This window comes from Ambystoma mexicanum, chromosome 1p (genome assembly GCF_040938575.1).
Source record: "Ambystoma mexicanum isolate Mex_15411 chromosome 1p, UKY_AmexF1_1, whole genome shotgun sequence".
Lineage (NCBI taxonomy): Eukaryota > Metazoa > Chordata > Amphibia > Caudata > Ambystomatidae > Ambystoma > Ambystoma mexicanum.
Genome location: NC_090921.1, coordinates 1049993938 through 1050016502, shown reverse-complemented (window position 1 = coordinate 1050016502; position 22565 = coordinate 1049993938). Strand labels below are relative to the sequence as shown.

Here is a 22565-nt window from a genome sequence, read left to right as displayed (position 1 = left end):
TGGGCCCCATAACTTTATGTATTCCTCACCTTTATCTTTATTTTCCAATGAAACCTTATCATTCTGTGATAGATATGCAACTCCGTTAACCACTCCTCGACATTAGGCTTTTTCCTCTTTTTCCAAATTCTGAGAATTAATTTAATTGCTACCATCACTGCCCTATCAATCCAATAAGTACATTTTCTAGAACGCACACATCTATTTTTATGTGACAATAGAACTATATTAGCTGCAGACCTTTGCAAGTTTATTCCATAAATCAGATCAATCCTATCAATGACATCCCGCCAATACAATTGCACTCTCGGACATTCCCACAGTTAATGTAACAGGGTGCCTCTACCAATGTCACAGCACCAGCATAAATCACAAGATTGAAGACCCAATTTAAACATCTTAACCAGTGTCCAATATAGCCTTCCAATGATCTTCTGTCGAATCAAACGCAAACCCATGTCTGCTCCCAAATGTAAATTCACCCTCAGTATGTCACTCCAGTACTCATCAGTAATAACCCTCTCAATATCATGTGACCAACATTCCTTCATGTGTATTTCTGAACTTTCTTTTTACTCTTTATATGTTTTTTCAATAAGAAAAGTAGAACAGAGTTCAACAACTGGGATACAATACATCATGTTTTTAAAACTCATCGGCCCTCATTACGACCCTGGCAGAGGACCATGGTGCAATTTGCACCATGGTCCATGGCGCAGAGCTGCCATCTCCGCCATGGGGGTTGGCGGACTTACCGCCCCATTCCGACCTTGGCGGGGCGGTAAGTCCCCAATCCCCATTTACCCTTCCCCATTCCCATTTTTGCCCCATAGGGTATAATGGGAGTGGGGAAGGTGTTAACTACGCCACCGTAAATTACGGTGGCGTAATTAACAACAGGTCCCGGAAAAACCAGGCGAAAAAACCACCATGGCGCTACGGGAACTCGTAGTAAGGCGGAAAGGTACGCCATGCATTACGCTGGCGTAAAACCCTTTCCGCCAGGGTCGTAATGAGGGCCATCATCCCATCAACATACATCTAATAATTTCCTAAATCATATCCAAAATGTTTAATAACATATATTATGCAACAGAAAAAAAGAACCATCCCAAAATAGAACAACCAGCATTCAACAAAAGTCAAAACACACATCAGACAAACACACCCATGCTCATCACTCACACAACACCACACAGGCCTCCCTTAGCCCCCTAACTATAGTGCAGCTTAGCGCAACACAGAAACCTAATTGTATTGGCGGGATGTCATTGATAGGATTGATCTGATTTATGGAATAAACTTACAAAGGTCTGCCATGTAAATCATCAAAAGGCGCCCACAACTCCAAGTAAAGATCCTCCCAGTCCTGATTCAACAGCATAACCTTTTTAAAACTGGACGGGACCTGCAGCTCCGTCAACCAATACTAGTGTTTGAAACTTTCAATATCTGCTTTGCTGCTATCACCAGCGCTCTATTAATGCTTTGTTCATGCCTCTTAGCAATCTCAGATCTCCCCCTGTATGACAACAAAATAACTTGAATAGGATCCTAGGGAACGTTATATTTAGTACTACAACTAGCCTATGCAGCACCTTCCCCCAGAAATCTCGAACCCTGAAACAGTTCCAAAAGCATACATAACAAGGTGCCCATTTCTCTATCACAAGCCCAACATTGATCGTGTCTGACAGCCCCAATGTATGCATTAACGCAGGTGTCCATGAAAGTCGTCCTAGAATCTTTTGTTGGATAAACCTCAGGCTCAGATCTAATTTGGATTTAAACACTGCCCTTAGTAAATAGTCCCAATCTTTGGATGAGATGTCACAGTTCAATTCATTCGCCCAGGTCTGCCTCAGTGTATTCCAAGATTCAATATGTAAAGGCTTCATAGGCATCATATTCATGAACGTAGATACCATTTGGGGCGGCGAGTAAAAAAACCACACACAATTCCGACTTAACCTACATTGTCAGGATATTTTATGAACAAGCACTTGATGAGGATTTGAAGCTTTTGAGTGTGAATTTGGCAATGACTGTATATCTTCGGGGGGTGAGGGGTGGAGGGGTTGTAACTTGTCTGTGGTGCACACATATTTTTTGGAGCCGATAGCAATAATGTTACATTTGCTGTTAGGTTGGCAAGGTTTCTAGCAAGGTATTACGCATTTTACACAACCTTCGGAATAGTGACTGTCTATGTTTTTCATTTGTATGTCTGAACCTTTGAAAGAGTTGGATTACAAAAAAGAATGTAGCAATAATATAGCATGTTAGGAAGTAATTGGTCGTTTATGTATTCAACGTCAGATTGATTTGAACATCTGCCAAAGCTCAACAATGACATGTTTGACTCAAAGGTGTAAGCAGTGCGTAACTCCCATTGTTTCACAAAGTTGTTTAGAGCAAGGAACTAAATAAAATATATTTTTTATAGCCGAATTGAAAAGAGCCGGTTTACTGTGACAAAGAATAGTCACTGATGAGCAATGTTCGAAATCACGGTGGGGAGGGTGTAAAATGTCAGGTGACTCATCAAAATGAGTGTTGCTTTAAAGAACAATTGTAAAAGAAATGCATTTTTTCAGGAGCATATTTTCATCCAGATGACCTGCTTTCCCTCCTTTCATTGTGAGCGCTGCTTGCCATATTCGCATGGCATGCAGCACTCACAATTACAATTGGGGTTTAATTTCAATTGTAAACACGGCTTACCATGCATCCTTGGTAATCAGTGTTCACGTGAGCATGTCGTGCAAGGTTTCATTGTAATTGTACAGGATCCCTGAGCGTGTAGAATGGATCTCTATGCAATCTGCCTGATTTATGCTGGTGCATAAAGCAAGCGGACCCCATAGAGATCTCCAGCATGTGCACTTGCATGAACATCCATGCCAGTGCAGATGATGGAGCATTTGTATGGCATAGAGGAAGGGAGCAGTGATAAGGGAATTTGTTTTCGCCCCTCCTCTTCACCATCCTAATAATTAAAAATGAGCTGTAGCGTGAATGCAAGGTGTTAAAGCCTTACTTAAGGCGTTTAAGCCTTGCGTTCACGTTTCGGCTGTATTGAACATGAGCCCCTAGGTGTTTCCTTATTTTGAGTATGCTAGAGCAAGTATATTGTAATTTTTGTCAGAGAATGGTTCATTATATGAAATTGCTCACAATGTATGTTCTTAATATAGTGCTCTTTAGCATGTGCTAAGTCCTTATGGTTATTGAATGAATACTACATTATGCATTTGTAAGGACTAATATGTGAATTGGTTTTGGATTTAATATAATTGACTTTATCTCTGTCTGGCTACATGCCCTAAACTCAAAGTTTGAATAAACAGAATTAGCTCTGGAAAATGGTACTCAAAGTGGCAATGCAACATAAGGCACCAACTTTAGGACAGATCTATATTATTCTTTGTTTTTCTTGAATATATGTGTGTGTGTCCGTGTCAGCTACTTCATCTTTGTCAGTTGGCATTAGCCCATTGTCAGTTTGGATCAGCATATCGCCGTTTTAAAGTATACTCGCTTATCGTTACACCTTTACACTATGTTCCTTTATTACATAACATCATGCCTACTTGGCACTCTATGGTCAGTTACCGGTATAGTCACTTAGCAGATCATTACATGTTTACTACATTATGTCCAGATATCGATTGACATTGTGCCCCCTTAGCTTTTCATTGCCAGTTTCTATTATGCCCAATTTACACATCTTGACTGGCTTCAATCATGCTCAGTTAACACAACAGTGTCCAGCCTTGACTTCTCTGGCCTGGATAAACAGCAATGCCTGAGCCTGTGTGGGACACCACAGCTTCTTCCTGACAGTGGGGGTCATTCCGAGGTTGGAGGTAAGTAACGGTCCTTACCGGCATGGCGCAAATAGCATGTCTGTGTAGTCAATAGCCCACTAATAGAGGGCTATTATGACTTCGTAGGCACAAGCTTTGCGCCATGTCGGTAAGGGCATTACCGCCATGCCGTTAAAGGCACGAAAAATGACCTTAGCGGCATCATGCATAGCACAGATAGCACTACCGGCATGAACCAATGCGCCATTAGCGGTGACCGCTACGGTCACCGTAAATAAGCGAAACCGGAAGTAGCTTCATCGCACAGGAACGGGAAGGAGCACGGTGGCCATCTTTAAAAACACAATCCATTGTCATACTCAGCACACAGGACCTGTGGGACTCTGCTGTTTGTTAGGAAACCTTCATCCAACACACCACAATGCCCAAGGCCCTTAAGAAGGGTGCTGCCCGCCAGTGCAAGGAGCGCTTCAACGAGGACGAGTTGGAGATGCTAGACGGGACACTGCAGGAACATGCTGAGATTGTCTTTCGCCAACAGCATAAAGAGGGAGGCCATCATAAAGAAAAAAGATCTGGGCACTTGTGGCACAGAAAGTGAGTGCAGTTGGAAACACCCCATGCACCACAAAAGACTGCCGTAAGCGCTGGGACGACTTGCGGCTCAGTGTAAGGAACATACTCTCCGTCAGTAGGAACCAGGCAATGACAACAGGCAGAGGTGCCAGCTCCCCCATCAAGCTGACCCCATGGGAGGACATCTGCATCAGCATGATTGGCATGGAGGGGATCGAAGGTGTCGGTGAAATGGAGTGTGGCGCCACAAAATCGGCCAATGGAGGTGAGTGTCCTAAGAAAACACTGTAATGCAGAGTCTGATGAAAGTCAACCAATATGTCTGTCCAAAAAGGCAAGCCATGGCCCAACACACACTCCCAGCAAAGTAGCCAGACTTATCACAGACACATGCAGATGCCTGCAGCAAGGCAATGCCATACCTGACACATACCACACAAAATGCAAATGCCATAAGTCACACAGCATGCAGGCCCCAACAAATATGCATGTCACATAGCATAGGTCTTGGCCAACATGAGTGACCCCGAGGTATGCCTGCATAACCCACCCATGTAGCAAACAACGTGATCATTCAAACTCAAATGCCTATTACCCTGGATTGTGTGGATGATCAATTGTACAAATGTATGTACGATGCCTATCAAAACATCACTCATGCCGTCCCTCTCTTCGACCCCTACAGGCTCTGACCATGACAGCGATGCCCAGGAACTAACCCCCACGAAAACCACACTCCGGAAGAGGTCCCGGGATGAGGCCAACCAGCCGTCCACCTCTAAGGGCCAACCCAAGGGCCGCCGTGCAACACCAGTGAAGACACCCCAGGTTGCCAGTGCACCGGTGTTGCCAAGGGCCGTAGATGCGGAAGCACAAACACCCATTGGCCAGCCAGAGGAATCAGCCAAGGAACCACACTTGGAGGAGTCAAGTTTGGCTGGGGCGGTGGCAGCCACAGCACCCCAGGCTGTGGAGGCGGCACAGGATGAGGTATGGGTGCCCGTTCAGGATGATTCCTCTGAACTGCCCCGCACGCCCAGTCCACAGGCATGGGTGCGGGCACGCGGGCCATCATACTGGCAATAGCGGCATACCATAAACTGGAGGACATCACAGTGAAGCGGACATGCAAATACCGGCAGAATGAAGGCGCAAAAAGTGGATACTGGCATGCCATAAATACTGGCATCTCTGACCAACCATAAAATGCCATGTGCAGTGTTCCCAACTGTCACAGGTGCACACCATCAGCACAGGTAGAGCCAATGGAGTCTGGACCTGAACAATAGGAGCACACACCACACCCCTTTCCACACCAAGATCGATCCAATAGTAGCATCAACACCAGCTGAGGACATGCATGCACCAGCAACAACACCAACACCAACAACCACAGAGGAGACGCAGCAGGAGAAGGAGGGTGAGACAGGCCCAGCATGCCCCACCAGTGCATCCAGTGTAACCACGCATGCAGCCCCCAAACTCAAACATCAGAGCCAGTCCCTCCAACCCAACCCCGGAGCACAACCACACCCTGTACCGTCTGGACCGGGACACCATCAACACCATCGTGGACATGATACACAATTGTCAGCCTCATTGAAATATGCACCGCCATCCCCCTCTAGTGAAGGTAGTGTCGGTGCTCCACTACCTTTCCACAGCCACCTACCAGTACACAGTGGGGCACATGCATGGCATATCACCACCCTTATTCGCTTGCAACCTGAAGCAAGTGCTGGATGCCCTCCTCAAGCACACAACGGAATACATATCCCTACCACAGACTCCCCAGGAGATTCTGGAAAAAGATCATCACACATTATTGTGTCCGATTTCCCGGATCAACCACAGGAATGCTGCATGTCACCATGTCAAAAATCAGTGCAGAATGCCTAACATTGCAGAGCCTACTGGCAACGCTCCCCATCAGGAAATCCTACAGAACACAACACATCACTAAATTGACACAAACACAGCTGTATGTGTACACGATGCATGAGCTACAAGACAGCAGAGCACACCGTGTTTCATCTTGAAGATGCAACTCACTCCATTATTCCATGGCACAGGACACATTGAGGGCCTAAAAATGGCGTGCATACAACCAGGGACATGTGCATGTGACCAACGATAATCTGCCGGCATGTGTGACTAGTACAGCTGTCCATCATCAATCGACTGACATATAGCTTGTTATGCCTCCCATGCAGGTGACAGTGGTTATCCCTTGATGCCGTGGCTCATCACCCCTGTCCGAAACACACAGAACAGGCATGAGGAGGACTACAATCGATCCCACACCCGTACCCGTGTGGTCACTGAGCAGACCTTTGGCCTGTTGAAGGCATGGTTTTGCTGCCTTAGCACGTCAGGTGGGGCACTCCTCTACAGGCACGAGAAGGTGGCCAAGATCATCATGGCATGTGTCATGGTGCACAACATGTGTATACGATGCAACATGCCCCTACCCCCTGACATTGAACTGCAACCACCTGGTGATGATGAAGGGGATGAAGAAGAAGTGGCTGAACATCATTGCGGTTCCCGATGCACAGGAGGGACGTGCTGTGCATCACTCAGTGATTGCACAATATTACTGACACACATGGCTTCAGAGGGTGACCTGATATTTTGACAAAGGCCACTGGGTGTGTGGGTACATGCATACTATGCACCGTATATGAATAAATGACACATGCGCAGTGATGAATGTCCACTCAGGTCTTGCTTTTGACACAACGGGTGTATTAAATGTATTAAATGTAACAATGAAAAGAATAGTGCAATAAACCTCCACCACCCTCACCCCCTTCCCCTCCCCCACAACTCCACCACACACACCCTCCCACTCCCCCCACAACTCCCCCACACATCCTCACATCCCTCCCTCTCCCCCCACAACTCCCCCACACATGTCCCATCAAGTCTCTAATGCCTACACCAGGCTGTCCAGACTATTAATTAGCACTCCCTGGACCTGGTGGTGGCATGTCTTGCCGGCGCAGGGTGCATGATGACCTGCGGAGCGGGCTCGTCTGGATAGAGCTAGACGAGGATGGTGTGGCCGCCTGCTCGAATTGGGTTGCCAGACGCCCTAACTCCATTGCATCGGCTATGCAGCTTAGTACCTGGCGCAGGGTTGATACCTCCTCGCAGAGGCGGCTAGTGTTCTCTGCAAATATTATAATAATATGGAGGCAGTGTTGTCCGAGATGGTCCTGCCTAGAGAGGTGATGTTCTCCCGCCACTCCTGCCTAGCCTGTGCGTTGTCCTCAACGAACTGCCGCACAAGGGCAATCAACTGCTCAGCACGCTGCAGCCCTGCGGGTGCACCTGTGGAGGTCGACGGTTTCTGGGTGTCTTGCTCGGCCTCACTACTGGCCACTATTAAACTAAAGGGCCCTTCAATTAGCTCCCCTCTTCACTGCTCCGGGGTGGTAGCGGTTTGGCTAGTCAGAATAGCCCGGAGCGGTAAGCGATGCCGGTAATCCTTTACCGGCATTGTTTATCCCTTACCTCCAACCTCAGAATGACCCCCAGTGTCTGCTACTGGCATTCTGGTAGGCTGCTGTGGCCTACCATGCCTAGACTTCACCAGGTAGCCTGAAATCCTATAGCAAGCAGGTGTATGTATGTGGTGTGGAGGCAGTCACAGCACCTCTCTCCAAGAATGTATTTTTGGCCACTTTCTGGTATTGACACTGGGCCTCATTATGGGTCCGGCGATAACCCTGCCAGTGCTACCGACGGGTTGCCTGCGGACCTGTAATAATTTGCTGCTGCCTGACCGCCAGCTGGTAGGCACCCTTGTTTCTGGAACGGCAAACTTCTAATGAGGCGCAATGGTTTTAGTGCTGGAGCAGTGAAATGATTTGTACTGGTTATGGTCCTAGTGAAATATCTAAATTTATCTCTTTTTTACACTGGCCCAACTTCAGGATTTGCTTGTGTGGAATTGCCACTTATGACATGTCTGCGAGTTTTAGCACTGCTGCAATAACAGCACAAAGCAGGTAGCTATGCCAGCATCACCACCCACACAACCCCCATTATTGCGCAAATAATTGAGCATGAGTGCATCCATTTCTAGTTGTAGCATTCTCTCGATGTTACTGAAGTACCTCTGCTCTGCCACATCCAAGGGATCAACAGACACCTCAGAAATCATAAGATAGAACTTAACAGGTTTAATTTGTAACACAAACAGGCCAGGAGTTTGGGATGGATTGGGTAAGTGAATTAGGAGTTTTCCAAGAAACCACTTGAGGAGAAATTTGAGCCTGCTTGGGAACCGTAGTCTTTCAGTCTTTCCTTGCTTTGGTACTGCCTCCTGGTAGTCATGCAAAAGTCACTCCCAGACAGTGGTGCTTTTAAAGGCCCTCCTTCTATATCTTGGTTCACTTGTAGGACTTGAGGGGCCCAGCCTTGTATTAGGTACTGCCACACCTGATTCAGAGTTTGCAAAATCGTTCTAGGTATGGGCACATTTGGTTGTGACATCCAGAATGTTAGCATCCAACTCTACGTGCTATTGTTAGCATGAGGTGGTTAGACATCCCTTCCACACATACACTCTACATCTTTTCTTACCCTCTTGGCCTGTGCCAATATTCCTATCTTCTTTTCTCCTCTTTGATGCCCTGCATCTATTGGGCTGCCTTGACCTCTCATTATCTCTCCTGGGTGATTGTGTTTTCTCGCCCATATGCGCTCTTGCATTCTCCTCTTACTCCTCACCTGTCCTCACTCCCCTCTCTTCCTCCTTCTTGTGTCTTTCCACTACTTGCTACCTTGACTCTCTATTCCCCTCTCTGAGTATTCCAACTCTCTGCACTATTTTCCACTACCTCCTTCAACTATTCCCTTCCTCAAGTCTTTTTACTCTCGGCAGGCTAGCCCAGGGGCAACGTGCTTGCCTTGGAAGCAAGGCAATGCGGAGTAACACAGGTTCGATCCCTAGGTCCACGCTTAGAAACCAAAGGGTATTAAGCGGGTTATAAATAACCAATTATTATTATTACTATCCACTTTGATTTTCACTACCTGCTTTTTGTGTTCCCCTCTCCCACCTTCCACTTTCTTCTTCCTCACACGTCTGTAAGACTGTACAATTTCTTCACAGCCTCCCTCCGTCTTGCTCTCTTGTCATACATGGGTCACGTGCCTGCTGGGCTTAGAGATGCAAACTACTCCTCACTAATGAGGCCGAACAAGGTTGAAACATGTGGGGGAAGCTTGTGGTCTCGTGCAAAAGGGATGTGACCTACCAGTTTGGGGTGGGCTGCCACTTTTGGGGTGGGACCCAGCTTGATTTGCATATGGTCTTTCCCCTTTTGTAATGGCTTTGCAGGCGAAGAACGGTGGTCTGGAGGGTTGCCAAGAGCAATGCCAGAGGTTAATATGAATTCTAAACCTTCCAGCCATCACCTCTTTTGATTTGCTCTTCTCATATGCTTGCTCAGCATTTTTATAAGCTGAAGAAATCTTCCTTCTTGCATCCACTAGTGGCACCCCTGTAAGCTGCTCATGTATCAGCATGGACCCACCTATCGAATCCTCATGAGTCTGAACCCTGTGTAGGTGTGGGACTGCAGAGGCTGAGTGCAGTGATTGGATACATGATTTTTGAAAGGTCCTTCAAAGCTGTGCTCTTCACCACTCTGCACTGTTCTGCTGACAGAACACTTAAACAAGGTTTCCTGTGCAAGCTCCTTAAGGGGGCACGAAGTCTGGTGGATCTTGATGTAGACTAAACCCATGAGACACCAGGAACTTGTAATATGGTATCTTCAGTATGGGAATGTGAAATGGGACAAAGGAGAAGGGTCAAGGCGATGAAGTGGCAAACTTCTTAGTGGTTCTGTGAATTCCCGGGAATGTTGGGCACATGCTCTCCATGATGGTGACATTAAAGTTGACGGTTGAGCTACGGGTTGCTGTTGCTTATCATGTCAGCAAAGCTTGTACTTCTTCCCGTTGGCTGACATTGTCTTTCTTGTAACTAATCTGATCCCTTGGATCTTGATTGTGGCCCCTTTTCTGCTTGGGATTCTTTTTGATGAAAGAGAGCCATGGAGCTACAGAATAGCATGAGGAGTTGAAATATTTAGGGCATTGGGACATAACCAGAGACCAACAGGTTTTAACAGAATCTTCAAGACAAATGTATTTAACACTTTCCAGCTCGACTGATGAACCCATAAATTAAATGGACTGCCATCCTCGGACTAAGCATGAAGCCCTGATGAGGACCTTGTGGATACATGTCGGCATTGTTTGTTTAATGATTATAAAAACATTGATGTGATTTGAGCGGTTTGTGTTTACTTATTTATGAGTAGAGATTTGGACATTCTGTGGTACAAACAATCAACCTACTAACACATGGTTCCTGTTTAATCTTCTTGGGAGTTAAGGAGCGCATGGAGTATAGCCTTACATTTACATTGTATTTTGTATGGTCTTGGGCTTAGGCCATTGGCTTTAACCATGCTTGCACCCTCCGACCAATGTAAGTATTGCTATTGAATTAACTGGTCCACTTAAAAGATACTGTGAGGTATCTCGACCCGATAACAGCCCACACCATTTATTTACCCCTGTTCTGAGGTTATTTTACAGTTCTCAGGAGGTGCTGAATTATAAATAGACTTGTGTTGGGCCTGGGGGCCTGGAGGACCCCTCCTGTATCTCCTCTAGGGTCTACATCAAGTAGCAGGTAGTGCTACCCAGCCTTCATCGTGACCCCAGCCATATCGCCCAGCCTAAACCTTGCCACATTGTCTGAGCTCTAGCTCATCTTCTTGTTTTGTTTGCATTGCCTCTTGACAACTTGTTAGAGAATGTCCAAAGTTTACAAATTGCATATTATTGTATATGAAGTTTAACCTGCAACCTGAACTAAGAATCGTAAATGTGAATTTAGCATAGAACTTAAATGCAAAATAACATAACATAACATACAAATATGTACATAGAAAGAACTTGTTTTCTTGACCTGCTTGGAACTGAATAGAAATCAGCATTTTCAGCTATTAAAATGTAAACATTTTAAAAGTTCAAGAGCCAGCACTGTGTTCTCAGCTACAAAATATCAGATCTTTTTCCTGTTTATGTTCAAGTCAAATTTAAAGAGGTTTAAGTTTCTTGTGAACTAAGCTGCACGTTTTTAACATTAAAGGGATTGACCATTAAACCTCTTGTTAAGTGGTTGAAGGTGAAGCGTAGTGTACATCACAAGCCCACACTAAATGAAGAACTAAATGAGCATGTAAGTACCTTTTTAGATACGCAAAATGAAACATTCATATCCTGTTTTATGTTGAACCCTGGTTTTGTTTTCTACACAGAAGCATTGTTTCTTTATATGATACACACTACTTAGATGGCTAGTGTGCCTGAAACCGTTTTCATAGGCTAAATGTGAATGAGGATGTGGTTGCTGTGATCTGTAAATGTTTGTCATTAAGAATGATAACTTTTGACTGTCTTCCTAGGAGACAAATACATCCATTTGACCTAAGTAAGCACTAAGTCTAGATTGGAATTTAATCTCTTTATGCAGGTTTAAGGAATTGTTCTTAAATTATAATCAGTCATCTTGCCTTCCTCCAACAGATGAATTGCTATCAGCAGGTTGCAACCATTTTTTCTTTTAAATTTCAACTCTTTCACGTTTTTGTTGGGCTTGTTGAACAGACTGAAAATATATCTGCGCTGTTTTGGTACAGTAGACTGCGAGGTTCGGGATTGTTCGCAATTACATATTTTATTAACAGTTGGCTTATTTAGGATTCTTTATTTTGGTTTTAGGCCCATGCAGTTCATGGTGAATGTTAAGGAATGTTTTTCCTGTGAGTATCAGTTTCACCTGTTGCTGTTCTTGTGGAATGCATCTGAACTAATGAAGTTGTGAGCCTTTATATAGTCTACCCCCTTCTCATGCTACCTTTGTTGTGGTATTTCGAGGGTGCTCTTTGAAAACCACAGATAAATCGTGCAAAAAAAGATTGCGATTTTTTGAGATATAGGGCCACATTCTCATTTGGGCGGTAAGGGTTAAGGGTCACTGGTAAGGAACCCGGTGACGTAAACCCTTACCGCCCAATTCCGAGGTGGTCTAAACACACGTCCTTTGCGGGTCCCGCTAAGGGACCAGGGCGCTAATAACGGGCCCGCTATTTGCGGGCCCGTAATTAGCGCCTTCCCCATTCCCATTGAGCCCTATAGGGGCTCAAATGGGAATGGGGAATGGTTGGTTGAATGGGGATTTACCGGGTCCGCACAGGTCGGAATGTCCCAGTAAGTCCCCATTCAACCAGACTAGACCCGGACCTGGGTTTGGAGGCAGCCATGGCGCTAATAGCGCCATGGCTGCCTCCAAACTTGTAATGACCCCCATATTGGTCTTGGTTCTCATGTTTCCTTGATCTCCACTGTAGATAATGGGGCTAGCACTTGCTACAGTACTTGCTCTGCACACATTTACTGCCACAGCACAGTGGTACAAGCTCACCCTGCCCAAAGGTTCACATTCCTGTCTTAGTTGGGGGAACTTCCTTCAGCAAGAGGATATTCGTCTGTGAGCAGGTAGGGAAACTTTCAATGTGGTCATATGACTTCAGACAATGTGCTGCGATCCAAGGGCCCAACAAAATGTTCTCCATCTGGTTGTGTTAAACCTCATTTAAATAGCACTTTCAATATATATCATGAAGATTAAGGAGGACTGCCACACCCCATTCAGTAGTGAGCACAAGATAACTTTTTTAAATTGGTCTCTATCCTCTGTATCAGGTGTGCTTTTTGGTGCCCTGTACAGCACATAGCTCTCCCTTAGCCAGAAAAAGCAGTACCATATCTTACTTTAACATTGTATTCACTTTGTCTTCAGTTTGTGTTTTTGTCCTCTGTTACTCTTTTCTACTGACGTCATCTAAATCTCTGAAATTTGGAGGACAAAACGACACCTGAATTTTATTTACTGTATGAGAGTGACATTTGAACCTATTGTTCTGTGACAAGACTTGTCATTAGGGGTTGTGCACTCCTCTCCCGGGAAGGTGGGTAGGGCAAGGAGGAAGCCAGAGCCAGCCCCATCCCTGATGCCAGTCCCAGTAAAGAGGCCCCCAGTTCGTGTTTCTCCCCCTTTTTATTCCAGCTTGTCTTTGCAAACCCTCATCTTCGTCCTTGACTCTTGGTGTATTTACTTGGCCGTTGTTTCTCTCGATTTCAGATACATCCAGGCCAAAGGAGAGCGAGAACAGAGAAGAGAAAACCAGAAAACAAAGATCAGCTGCTCACACGCCGAACAAACAGAACAGAACACCGAGCACAGCCAAGGCACCGGAGCGACCCGATCTCAGCAGCTGGCTGTAGAGAGAGAAGTGCACAAGCTGCAGCTGCGCCCCTCTATAGTGCGGGAACCCAGCACGTGGGTTCAGCCGAGTCTACCGCCAACTCTGTACCAGAAAGAAGCAGTCCCCCCATATACCATCAGGGGCTTGGAGGGAAAGAAGCTCCACTCCCCAAACTTACAGAGACTGTCCTCGGAAGTAAAGCCAGAACACAAACTATAATACTGAATTTCCCATGTTGCCATGTTTAGTACATGGCGAGCACGCATGTAGCAAGTGGGTGGGGCTTAGCCCCCCTTTTAAGACTTTCCCCTGAACATGCACACCATGTAAAAGGAAAACCGAGCCACATTGGGTAGGGAAAATGTCCGATCAACACATGGGGAGGGAAACCTCAGCTGGGGCTAGGACACAGGAAGAGATTTTTCTCAAGTGAGGTCAGAGGTGAAGGTGGAGGACGACCAAGAGACCAGCAGGAGGAAGGAGGGAAGTTTGTGCAGTGATAAAATCGCGGCAAAAATGTCGCCAGTACAAAAAATTGCAGCAAAAATGCTGTGGTTTGACCCGTTAAAGGTGTATCCCATTACACCATTTAATGGGAGCGAGGGTTGCGGGGGTGTCCCTCGCATCCTTTACATGGGTTGCGGCGGCAAAACCACTGCCTTTTTACAGCGTTATTTTGTGTCCAAAGCCATTTTTGCCATGATTTTAACACATGGAGATGGAACCAGTTTGTGGAGCAAGTGAGTCCTTGGGCCTCATTACAAGTTTGGCGGTCCGGCAAAAATGATGCCGGTATGGTAATACCGGTATCGTCCACAGGACCCGCATATTACGACTCGCAATGCCGGTGTTGCCGGCATCGTCAGGGATGGCACCGCTGTGACCAAGCACCACCGTACCAGAATATGCATGGACACGCGTCGGCCGTGCCAGTAATACTGGAATCCCGCAATGTAGGGCACATTACGAGTTGCACGGACATGCACTTACCGGCATCCAGATGCCAGTAAGAAGGGTCACCATGATGCTGCTAGCACCGGCATAGCGGGGCAGCCATTAATAGCAATCTGCTGTGTCCAGACTTGCCACAGGTGCACACAATCAGCACAGGTGGAGGCAATGGAGTCTGGCCCAGCACAAAAGGAGCACATCCACACACCACACCCCTTCCAAGTCCAAAATAATACCACTAGCAGTTGCAATACTGCAGCTGGAGGATATGCCTGCACTGCTACTCCTTGAGCAGGCAGTAAACAAGGGAATGCAGAGGAGGCACAGGAGGAGAAGGGGGGTGAGACCGAGCCAGCACATACCACCAGTGCCGGCAGTGGTACCACGCAGGCAGCCACCAATCCCTTGCATAAGGGCCAATCCATTTGACTTAACCCCTGCACCGATCCACACCGTGGACCGCCTGGACAGGGACACCATCACCACCATAGTGGACCTCATTCATGATGACCTGGTCAGCCTGATCAACATCTGCACCGCCATCCCCCTGCTGCTGAAGGAAGTGCCTGTGCTACACTTCCTGGCCACAAGCACCTACCAGCACACAGTGGGGCAGCTGCATGGCATCTCTCAGCCATGTTTTTCCTGTGTGCTGAACCATGTGCTGGATGCACTCCTGACGCATGCAAGGGCTCACATATCCCTACCACGGACTGCGGAGGAGGTGAATGCTACCCAAATTGCATTTTATGCATTGGCAGTCATGCCAAACGTCATTGGTGTCCTCGACTGAACACATGTGGAGATGGTAGTCCGCCATGCCGTGGAGGTGGTGTACCGCAACCGGAAGCTATACCACTCCCTCAATGTCCAGATGGTGTGTGATGCAAGCAAGATAATTACTCATTGCTGTGCTAGGTACCCTGGATCCACACATGATGCAATAGTGCTGCGGAACTCCACACTTCCCCGCTACATGGAACGACAAACTGCACAACGTGCCTGGCTGCTGGGTAAGTCTGACCACAGGGCCATAGGGGGGTGTTTTTGGGGGGTACCACAGGCATATGCAACCTGGCTGCTGTCTGGGCCATGGGTGGTGGTGTTGGGGGTGGCACAGGCATATGCTACCTGTCTGCTGTCTGGGCCATGGAGGGCGTTGTTGGGGGGGGGGGGTTGACCACATGCACATGCTGCCTGTCTGCTGTCTGGGCCATGGGGGGTGTTGTTGGGGGTATGGACACCGTCCTGGGTGCCAAACACTGTGACCCAAATTATTTCAACAGAATGCATGAGACTGACAATGGATGCAGACATGGCATGGCTGTACAGCATTGTGTAAATGGTAGCAATAAACACGTCGCCCACCACTGCACATGCACATGGTACATCATCAGATCGGAGCGACAGGTACCACAATGCACCATCCTGCCGTCACAAAGCAGAATTCACATGAGCACAGCAAAGCACATCACAGGCTATGCAGCCATGACTGTGCAAAAAATAAAAGCCCCTCAGGGAATCCCCTGTCACTGCCCCTGCACGACAGGAACACCACAAACCACCATGCCATTCCGTGCAGCTGAAGGGACACTTAAAAATCCAGTCACATGTAGGTAGAAAATAGATTTCATCAAGTAGTCAACAAGGAACGTATCCCTACACTGGCGGACCATACCACCAATTCTATTGTGCCATGGTCACATGGGTGAAGTTGTTGACGGACATGAGCATGGCGTCATCAAGTAGTCGAAAGCATGATGGGCAAACCTACATGTATCATGTCAGACATCAGGTAAATGCATCATACAGTGCTGTACATGCATTCTTATTCTTCCTCTGCCACACACCCATCACATGTGACTACGACATGGACCTTCTGACCTCATCCGTGTGAGTGCTGTATTGGATGTCAAGGCCCCTAAGTTGTGAATGTTACCCATGCTCCCCCACCATGGATTGACACCAAGTGCACCAACCTGATTTTTATTCTGATGAAATGGCAATAGCTGGCAGTGAAAATCTCTTGCATTTGACCATGAACAATGTACAGCCCGTGCATGCAAGGAATGCCAAAATACTCAATCAAAATGTATTTTCCTCCCATGTAGGTGATGCTGGGTATCCCCTGAAGTCGTGGCTCCTCACCCCTGTCAGGCATCCACTCAACAGGCACGAAGAGGACTACAATTATGCACATGCACGCACTCGTATGATGATTGAGCAGACTTTTGGCCTGTTGAAGGCACAGTTTTGCTGCCTCTGCAGGTTGGGTGGGGCACTCACATACGGGCCTGAGAAGGTGGGTAAGATTGTATTGGTATGTGCCATGCTGCACAACATCTGCATCCGGCGCAACGTACACCTGACCCCTGACATGGACCAAATTCCACCGGATGATGAGAAGGATGATGGAGAAGATGCTGCACATCGGTCACATCACAATGTGCATGAAGGACGTGCTGTGCGCCCAACTTTGATTGCACAATATTTTTGATGGACTGGATTACACAAGACGCTGGGAATGGGGGGCACTGTACACTGGGAATGGGGGGCACTGGGAACGGGGGACACTGGGCACTGGGAATGGGGGACACTGGGCAGTGGGCACTGATGAAAAATAAATTGACACACACTCAAGAAGCAATGTCAATTCAAGATGGCCGCCGGCAGCGATTAGACGGGCCGACGGCAGCTCCCGTGCCCTGAGGCCTGTCATCTGGGACCCACCACCCCTGGGGACACTTGGCAGCTGAGGAGGAGGGGTGCTGCGTTGAGGGGCCAGGCGGCACAGGACTTTGGGTGCCACGGACCCGGACTGCATACGGTCGCTGCGGTGTGCTCAGTGATCGCGAGCGAGCCTGCCCGTCCGCAGCGGTAGGCGCCGGCGGCTATCCATCGGCGGGCAGGAGGTCTGTTGACGCAGGAGGAATGGCGGGACCCCGTGGGCGTCTGTCCCCCGAGGAGCTGCCCGACACGGAGGGCCGTGTTGGCGAGTGAGAGTCACCTCCAGGCGAGCAGGGCAGCATGACTCCTTTCCGCGTTTGGCGGCCGCCCCAGAAGTGGGAACTTGCGCGACGTGCAGCGGACTGTCAGGGCCCTGGAAGGCGGCGAGCAGGGGCGAGAGGAGGAGCTGCCTGCCCTGTGAGATCGCGGGCGCCCGAGCAGGTGAGGAGCGGGCAAGTCGTCGGGGGGGGGGCGAGGAGCAGAGGTGCCCCCCCCTTGTTGGTTTCGGGCGGCCTGGAGCAGGCAGAATTGAGCGGAAGCCCCCAGGAGTGAGGCGGAGGAGGGAGAGCCGAGCTGGAGGTGTAGTGGAGGCCCGACCCGGAGCGGGAAGAGAGAGGGGGGGCCTTGGGGGAGCTGCTTACCGGGCCCCTGTCCCTCTCTGGCCTTGGTGGAGTCCCTGAGGGGAACAGAATATACTGGTGGAGCGCAGGACCCCCCGGCTGGAGCTATTGTGAAAAGGTAGGGTCCCCCTTTTGCTGGTGGTCGCGGGAACAGTTGCCCCAAGTGAGAGGTTTGCAAGTGGAGGGGGGCCCCAAACAGCGTGCTGTGGAGAACTTGGGGGGCACACTGAGAAGCGCTGGGGAGCGGGTGGATCCCCCTTCTTCCGAACCTTCGGGGCTTAAGGAGTGCAAAGGATCTAATGCCCTCTAGACCCAGGAGCAGGGCGCCGCGCTCCGGCCAGCGAGTGGGGGATCCCCTGAGCACCCTCCCCTCCATGTGGTCAGCAATGGATGCCGGGGGCAATGATGGAGACGACAACGGGCACCACAGCAGGCATACGGCCCGTGATGAAACAGGGAGCCTCTGACAAGGCTGGACATTAAGGGTGAGATGCAAGCCCTAGGAGAGACCCTAGCCAAAACCTTTCAGGAACAGTTTCAGATGTTGGGATCAGACCTAAGTATGGCCCTGGGGGAGCTGAAGCAGGAAGTGGCCCAGTTAGGGGAAACAACGGACCTACTGGAAAGGGGTCTGCAGGAAGTGGAAAAGGACGGTACGGCTAATGGGGAAGCTATCGATCGCCTGGACCTAGCGACTCGCAACTTGGAAACCCAACTAGAGGACCTTGAAAATAGGTCAAGACGGGTCAATGTTAGAGTGAAACTTCTTCCAGAGTCGGTAGTGGACAGGGACCTGAAGGGAGAAGTTCAAAGAATCTTCATGGATCTGCTGGGGGCAGGGGACCCCCAGGCAATCGAACTGGACAGGGTGCACAGAGTGGGCCCCCTCCCCCGTGGCCCTGACTCTAGACCTCGAGATGTTCTGGCTGCGTTTGCGCGGTATGCCCAAAAGGAGGCAGTGCTGCGGGCTGAAATGCTTTGTGAACCTGTGCAATATAAGGGTCAGGAAATTACCCTGTTTCAAGATTTGTCATAGTGAAAAGGAGGACCATGTGACCCATCCTCAGTGAGCTCGCTAGGAAAGGTGTTAAGTACAGGTGGACTTTTCCATTTGGGCTGGTGTTCGAGTGGGAGGGTGTTCAAAGAAGGGCCACTACCTTGCAGGAGGCGGCTAATATTATTCACCTGGATCTCGAGAGCGGGGGGGGACTCTGGGGGAGCCCAGGCGGTTCAAGGAAATAGGGTGCTGGGCCTGGGATGACCCTTCCTCGGAGCTATGACTTGGGATGGAGCAATAGCAGGGGGTTGTGGGACAACGGCTGTTAGGGGAAATGGGCGGGGGGCGGAGGCGCACTTCTTGGATCACGCAAGGACTAAAAGGTCTGGGGAAGGGCGGGGGGGACTCGCACCGCCCTCCAAGTTGGGGTTGGGAGGGCGGGGGGAAGGGCAGGGGAGGGTTGACCAGTTGGGGGAGGGGAAGGTGGGCTGGGAAGGGGGGGAAGACGTGGGGGGTGGTCACAGCACTAAGTGTGGGAGAGTTGCCCTGAGAGGCTGGCAATCGGGAGGCTGGCGAGTGTGGGAGGGGGGGAGGAATTTGGGGCCCTTATTAGATAGGAAGGGGGGAACAATAACCAAGGGCCTTCTTGGTACTCCGGAAGGCTGGCTGGTAATGGCGCAACAAGCCCAACCGCTCCCCTGAGGTGGCAAACACATAACGTGAGGGGGCTCAACTCCCCCCTTAAGCGTACGAAACTGGAGCAATTTGTTAGGTCCCACAAGCCAGATGTGCTTGCATTGCAGGAGACCCACCTTAGAAGGCCGGATCAGGGTCGGCTGCGTCTTAAGGGCTTTCCCCAGACGTGGTTTGCGTCCGGCCCCACGAAGAGGGGGGCGTGGCCCTTGCCTTTGGAAGGAGCATTGACTTTAAGCTCCAGGAGGTTCTCAAGAGACAGCAACGGAAGATACATTGTGGTAAGGGGGACTATAATGGGCTCATGCTATACTATTGCGTCTATGTACACGCCGAATGTGGGCCAAGACCAGTTTCTACAGGACACCCTGAGTACCATTGAGAATTTCACCAGGGGTCAGGTGGTTCTGATGGGGGACTTCAATCTAGCTTGGGATAGGGTTAGCGACCGCTCCAGACTTGAAGAAGGGGGGGAGGCGTGGTGGCCTCTCCCCAACTGAGGGAGAGATGGGCAGGGGCTGGCCTCCGTGATGTCTGGCGATCACTGCGGGGGAATGAGGAGGGCTTCACATTCCTTTCTGATGTTCATAGGACACAATCCCGAATTGACTATATTTGGGTTTCCGCCAGTCTAATATAGAGGCAGTGGAGGTGGGTCCTCTAGGAATTACCGACCACAAGGTAGTACAAATGAACCTGAGGTTGGGGAGACGTAAGCCAAGGGTGTGGGGTTGGAAATTTCCGGGGCAGCTTCTGAGGGATCCCGTGATATGTAGTGAACTAGACCGTAAGATTCGGGAATTCTTCGTGAGGAACACGGCCTCGGACACGAGTCTGAGTACAAGGTGGGATGCCTTCAAGGCTACTTTGAGAGGGGACCTCATTGCCTTGAAGGCGGAGAGGAATAGAGTGTTGAGAGGCTTGGAGACCCAGCTTGAGCGGGAGGGCGAGGCAGCTAGAGCCCAATTGCGGGAAACCTCCACGAGGAAGGTTTTTAGGGCGTAGAGACTAGCAGAGGGCCAACTGGGGATCTTGAGAAATAAGAAGGCGGAGGAAGCCATGTTTAGGGTGAGACAAACCTTTTACGCTAAGGCCAATAAGGCAGGCTCTCTTCTGGCCCGCCTCCTGAGGGGACAGAGGGAACGGAAAGTAATTACGGCCCTTAAGGATCAAAGGGGTCGACGACTAACCCGTATTGAAGAGATAAAGGAGAGATTAGTGGAGTTCTACGAGTCCCTTTACTCCTCTCAAAGGCCGGCCTCACTCCCGCAGAAAGAGTTCTTGGGGAGCTTACCCCTCCCGCAGGTATCCAGGGAAGTAGGTGAGGAGCTGGGCCGTCCTATCACGGAAGATGAGGTGAGGGCAACTATTGTCTATCTCCCCCGGAATAAGGCCCCTGGTCCTGATGGTTATCCCGCCTCCTTTTACAAGGCATTTTCCCACCTTTTGGTTCCACACCTAACACAGCTATTTAATTCGTTCTGTGCCGAAGGCGGAATTACCCGGTCGATGGAGGAGGCTAAGATCACCCTTATCCATAAGTCAGGGAAAGATCCGGAGGATTGTACCTCTTATCGTCCCATTGCCCTTATCAATACAGAGGCAAAAATCTTCACTAAGATTTTGGCAAGGCGACTAGAGAAGCACCTTCCCTCACTAATCCACCAAGATCAGTCGGGATTTGTAGTGGTACGGCTGACAACATCAGGAGGGTGGCTCACCTAGTGGAGAAGTCCTGCAAGACGGCCACTCCGGCGATCCTCTTGGCGCTCGACGCCGAGAAGGCGTTTGACCGGGTGGAGTGGTCGTTCCTATTCCTGGTGATGGAGAAAATGGGCCTCGGGGAGGGTTTCATTAACCTGGTTGCCGTCAATTATAAAAACCATACGTCACGCATCCTGGTTAATGGGGAGATGTCCTGGCCTTTTAGGCTTCAGAGTGGGACGAAGCAGGGGTGCCTCCTTTCCCCCTTACTCTATGCACTTTATCTAGAGCCTCTCCTGTTGGCGATACGTCAAACAGTGGAAATCAGGGGGATCCCGTTCGGAGGGGAGCAACATAAAGTAGCGGCCTTTGCTACTCACATTAACATGTGCTCACATTAACTAACCAGAAGGAGTCCCTCCCAGCATGTATAGCGTTATTAACAACCTTTGGTGAAGTCTCGGGTTTGAGGGTTAACTTCCAGAAGTCGGAACTGATGAATCTCTCTCTAGGGGCGGGGGAGGCGAGGGAGGTGAGGGAGGTGTCCCCGTTCAATTGGAGCCCCTCTGGGTTGCGGTACCTGGGAGTTAGGATCACCCCCTCACTAACTGGCTGGTATGGAGCAAATTATGAGCCAATTCTTTTGGCTATTAAAAAAGATCTACGGAGGTGGGGTGCCCTGCCTATCTCCTGGTTGGGCAGGGGGGCTGTCCTTAGGATGGTGATTCTCCCTCGGGTGCTTTACCTCTTCCAGGCCGTTCCGTTGAGGGTCCCGGAGAGCTTCTTCAAGAGGCTGGACGGGCTGACCAGGGGCTTTGTCTGGGGGGGAGGAGATCGCGACTTTCCAAGCAGTTACTAACGGCCTCTAGCGAGAGGGGGGGCCTGGCCTTCTCAGACTTTTGCCGCTATCATGACGCGGCCCAGCTCAGGATAATCAAGGAATGGTTCTCGAAGGATTACCTAAAGCACTGGGTGAAGATGGATAGAGCGGTGGCTCGGCATCATTTGGGGGAGGTTCTTTGGCTCCCACAACGGCTGCGACCTCCACATCTCTATTTGAGTGATATTACGAAAAGTGTAGTTAATAGTTGGGATCGGGCTAAAG

At 49.3% G+C, this 22565-nt stretch overlaps 1 protein-coding gene across 1 annotated transcript in view; it reads left to right on the top strand.

Annotated features, from left to right (window-relative positions):
• The window catches only part of SLC9A5 (solute carrier family 9 member A5), a 1894848-nt gene that overhangs the window by 1290802 nt on the left and 581481 nt on the right, over positions 1 to 22565 (top strand). Inside the window, exon 8 of the mRNA XM_069604452.1 lies at positions 11590 to 11679. Within this exon, the coding sequence (XP_069460553.1) occupies positions 11590 to 11679 (90 nt within the window). The remainder of the gene's footprint in view (positions 1 to 11589; positions 11680 to 22565) is intronic.